This window comes from Theobroma cacao, chromosome 1 (genome assembly GCF_053813885.1).
Source record: "Theobroma cacao isolate CCN51 chromosome 1, ASM5381388v1, whole genome shotgun sequence".
NCBI lineage: Eukaryota > Viridiplantae > Streptophyta > Magnoliopsida > Malvales > Malvaceae > Theobroma > Theobroma cacao.
Genome location: NC_142639.1, coordinates 15,712,362 through 15,716,024, shown reverse-complemented (window position 1 = coordinate 15,716,024; position 3,663 = coordinate 15,712,362). Strand labels below are relative to the sequence as shown.

The window sequence follows — 3,663 nt, the reverse complement described above, 5'->3', positions numbered from 1 at the left end:
CATGACTAGTTTTTGGCATTGGGTGACTAAATTTGAACATTGCGTGATTGACTTTGGGCATTACGTGACTAGTTTTTAAGTATTATATGATTGATTGATATAGCATTGCGTGACTTGTTAGTGAGGCATTGCATGACTTGTTAGTAAAGCATTGCGTGACTAGTTAGTAAGGCATTGTGTGACTTAGGCATTACTTAAAAATCAGTCACACAATGTTTAAAAACCAGTCATGCAATGCCTAAAACCAATCACATAATGTTTAAAAACTAGTCACATAATGATTAAGTCACGCAATACCTAAAAACCAGTCTCATAATACTTAAAAATCAGTTTAATCAATTTCAATTCCTCAACGTTGAGGTTTTATGAATAAACTAATAAATTCAAAAACCTAAAACACATACTTTTTTTCCTAAACCATGAAATTGTGCATTTCAAAACTCCATAACCCTCCAAACCAAGACAACATATATCCCTATCGAGAGGGCCTTCTTCACTCCCCTTATACAAAAATAAAATATACCCCCTTTATAAAATATTTTTTGAACAATTTCAACTCAAAATCTCATCAAAAATAATCAAAATCCTCAACAAACATACTTAAATCATCCCAATCCCAAACACAACTAAAATCGTGAACCACCATAAAACTCATTAAACATGCTTTAGTTGTTCCTTCTCCCTAAGCAAAATCGCTATCTATAAAGAGCAAAATCGTTGTTCATCGCCCTTGAGAACTCCAAGATCTACCATCAAAAAAAATAAAATAAAATGAAAAAGAGCTTGATGTTATCTTTGTGTTTTAGATGGTGAGATAGACAGTATTTAATTAGAGAGAGAAATCGAGATTTAATTTTAAAATTTTTGTCTAAATAGCAAGATAGAAAAAATTAAAATCATTTTAATTTATCTAAAATTATTTAAAAGATATTATTATCAAATCATGTCAAAAATTATTAAAAATAATTAAAATTATAAAAAATAATATTTTTAAATTAAATTTATAAAAAATTATTTCTCTTAATGTTCTTTTTAAGAAAAGTACTTTTGTTTTTATTTCATATCTTGAACAGGAGTATAACATTATAATTTATTATTACTAATAATAATACGATATTCTCATTTCTTATAGTATTTAAATCCGGGTGTTTGTCAAATCAAAGCCTGAAACCAGCGTGATCCATCTAAAATCTCTAGGGCCTATACCCTCAATATCATGTTGTGAATCATTATCAACAGAAACAGCTAAAAGACCTTTCAGTCTCGCCCTTCCCTTTCATGAAGGGGCAACCTAAGCCTTCCAAGTCTCCACCAAGGCCCCATCCCCTACCTTTCTTGTCCTATGATCATTCCTTCATCTACGGCTACGTGTCACCTCATCCCAACCAACCTCCCCCAAGAAATGACACAAATAAACAATAAACAAACCATAGCAACTCAAATCACATCGGTCCACGTCACCACGTGATATAACCCGAATAAACCCTTAGGTACCGTTGGATATGCCGCCACGTGTGCACCCTTAAACCGGATATAAATCGGGTATAGGTATATCCTTTCCTCTCCTCAAGTATCAGCTTTTTTTAATTAAACCCCTAGAAGATCAAAAGCACTACTGATGCAAACACTTGATCGGAATATTCGACCGTAAATTCCCCCAAAATATTATTTTCTTTTTGAATAAAATAAATAAATACGACCGGTTTCTTTTTCAAGTTCCTCAGATATTCCTTCGTTGTTCCCCCCCTCCCCCCTTTCTCTATTTAGCTCAAACTAATCCACACAAAATAACTTGAAACACCAAACCCCAATACACGTCAAAAGACAAAAAAACGACGCCAGTTAGAAACATTAATGGCTGCTTTTGTTCGAAGAATAAAACGGGTTACTGACCCGCTCGATGACAGAGTCAAGGCTCGACTCGTCGGCGTCAGTTATGTCAGCAGCGGAAGCGAACACTCTGCCGCCGCAGCCGAAGATGACTCTCCCTGCCTCTCGGAACTCGTTCATAGTTTCCTGGAAGACGACAAAGACGCTGCTGAGCAAACTGGTTACAACTCTGACCCCGACCGAGTCGATTCAAACCTTGATACTACTGTGTCGATCGAGATCATCATCAAGTCATCCGCTTTCGACAACGCGGACTCTTACAGGAATCTGCTCATGGCTCACGTTTTAAAAGCAATGGAAATGCTTTCTTTTTTCAAAACGGATACAAGTATTTTCCGGCGTAAAATAATGGCCTATCTTCGCGAGATAGGCCACAATGCGGCGATCTGCAAGACCAAATGGAGTTCCTCAGGAGGCCTAACCGCCGGAAACTACGAGTTCATTGACGTGCTGCAATCGGTATCATCCACGTGGCAAAACCGGTACTTCATTGACCTCGATTTTGCCTCCGAGTTCGAGATCGCGAGGCCGACGAGCGAGTACTCGAGACTTTTGCAGTATTTGCCCAGGGTTTTCGTAGGGAAGAACGAGGAATTGAAAAAGATCGTCAAGGTCATGAGCGATTCGGCAAAAAGATCGTTGAAGAGCAAAGAATTATCTCTCCCGCCTTGGAGGAAAAACCGTTACATGCAAAACAAATGGTTCGGTTCGTACCGTCGAACGACGAACCAAATCTCAGCGAGCGCAAGCTCGCTGACCCCCGCAATGATCCATCCCGTCAACGTGGTCAAATGCCGTTACGTTGGGTTCGACGACGCTGTCAACGGCCGTTTGTTTGTCCGTACGAGATGAGAATTTGATAAACGAGATAAATAATTTTGAAAATAATAATAGTAATAAAAAAGCGTGGAATATTTGTAATCTTTAGTAATTACTCCAATAATTACAATTTTTCTAGTTTATCTTTTTTTTTTTGTTCGTGTATCGTAAAAAGACAACAATTTAAAAAAGTAGTGTAACGCGGCAAACACACGTTGCGTACAAGGCGACCACCCGTAACATAGTCTTGCCAATTTGATCACGTGTTTACCACATGACCTGAAAATCAATAAATGAGCGAAATATGTCCTTCCGATTTCCAGGGAGATTACCGTCCGCTGAAGAAAGTTCCACGTGTCGGGAAGTGAATTACTGTAGAACGGGATGAGGGTGACGTGGCATGGTTAGTGTAGATGCGACGTCGCGATTGGGAAACGTGGAGGATGAGGAGGTGTTGGTTTTGTATGCAGTCAAGCAAGGTAGATGAGAGAAGATATCACAGGGTGGCACTGGCGTGAATGCAGTGGACAAGTGGAAGGGTGAGAGCAGGAGATTTGGGCAAATATCCGAGCTTCTCTGAAAGGGGAAAATAATGAGGGGACAGGAGTGAAAAGGAAAGATGGTGAAATGGATAAGATATTTTATTTGTTTTCGGTTTTCAAAAGTAAGGCAGGACTGAGGAGACAAGATAAGGGAGGTCAGGGCACTCAGGGACGGAGATGAAGTGGCCCAATGGTGAAGCGGGTGGCCAGTTTTGCTACTTTAGGAATTGGCATGAAATTGGCCTTTTCCTGTTTCTTGGGATTTGAACATTTTAGGTGCCAATGGCATAGTCCTTTTGCCATCTTTAAACTAATTTCCGACTCTTTATTCCACAACGCTTAAATCTTAAATCTGTGGACTATGGGTATGAATGTGACTTGACTCCATCCTCTAAAGATGAGTAATCGGTTA

General features: G+C 39.0%; 1 protein-coding gene across 1 annotated transcript; it reads left to right on the top strand.

The window, feature by feature from the left end:
* Nucleotides 1-1,585: 1,585 nt before the first annotated feature.
* LOC18612672 (sulfate/thiosulfate import ATP-binding protein, putative (DUF506)) lies at nt 1,586-2,852 on the top strand. Its single transcript, XM_007049577.3, has one exon. It carries the CDS (start codon nt 1,855-1,857, stop codon nt 2,740-2,742), a length of 888 nt encoding a protein of 295 aa, XP_007049639.2. The 5' UTR covers nt 1,586-1,854; the 3' UTR covers nt 2,743-2,852.
* The last annotated feature ends 811 nt before the right edge of the window (nt 2,853-3,663 follow it).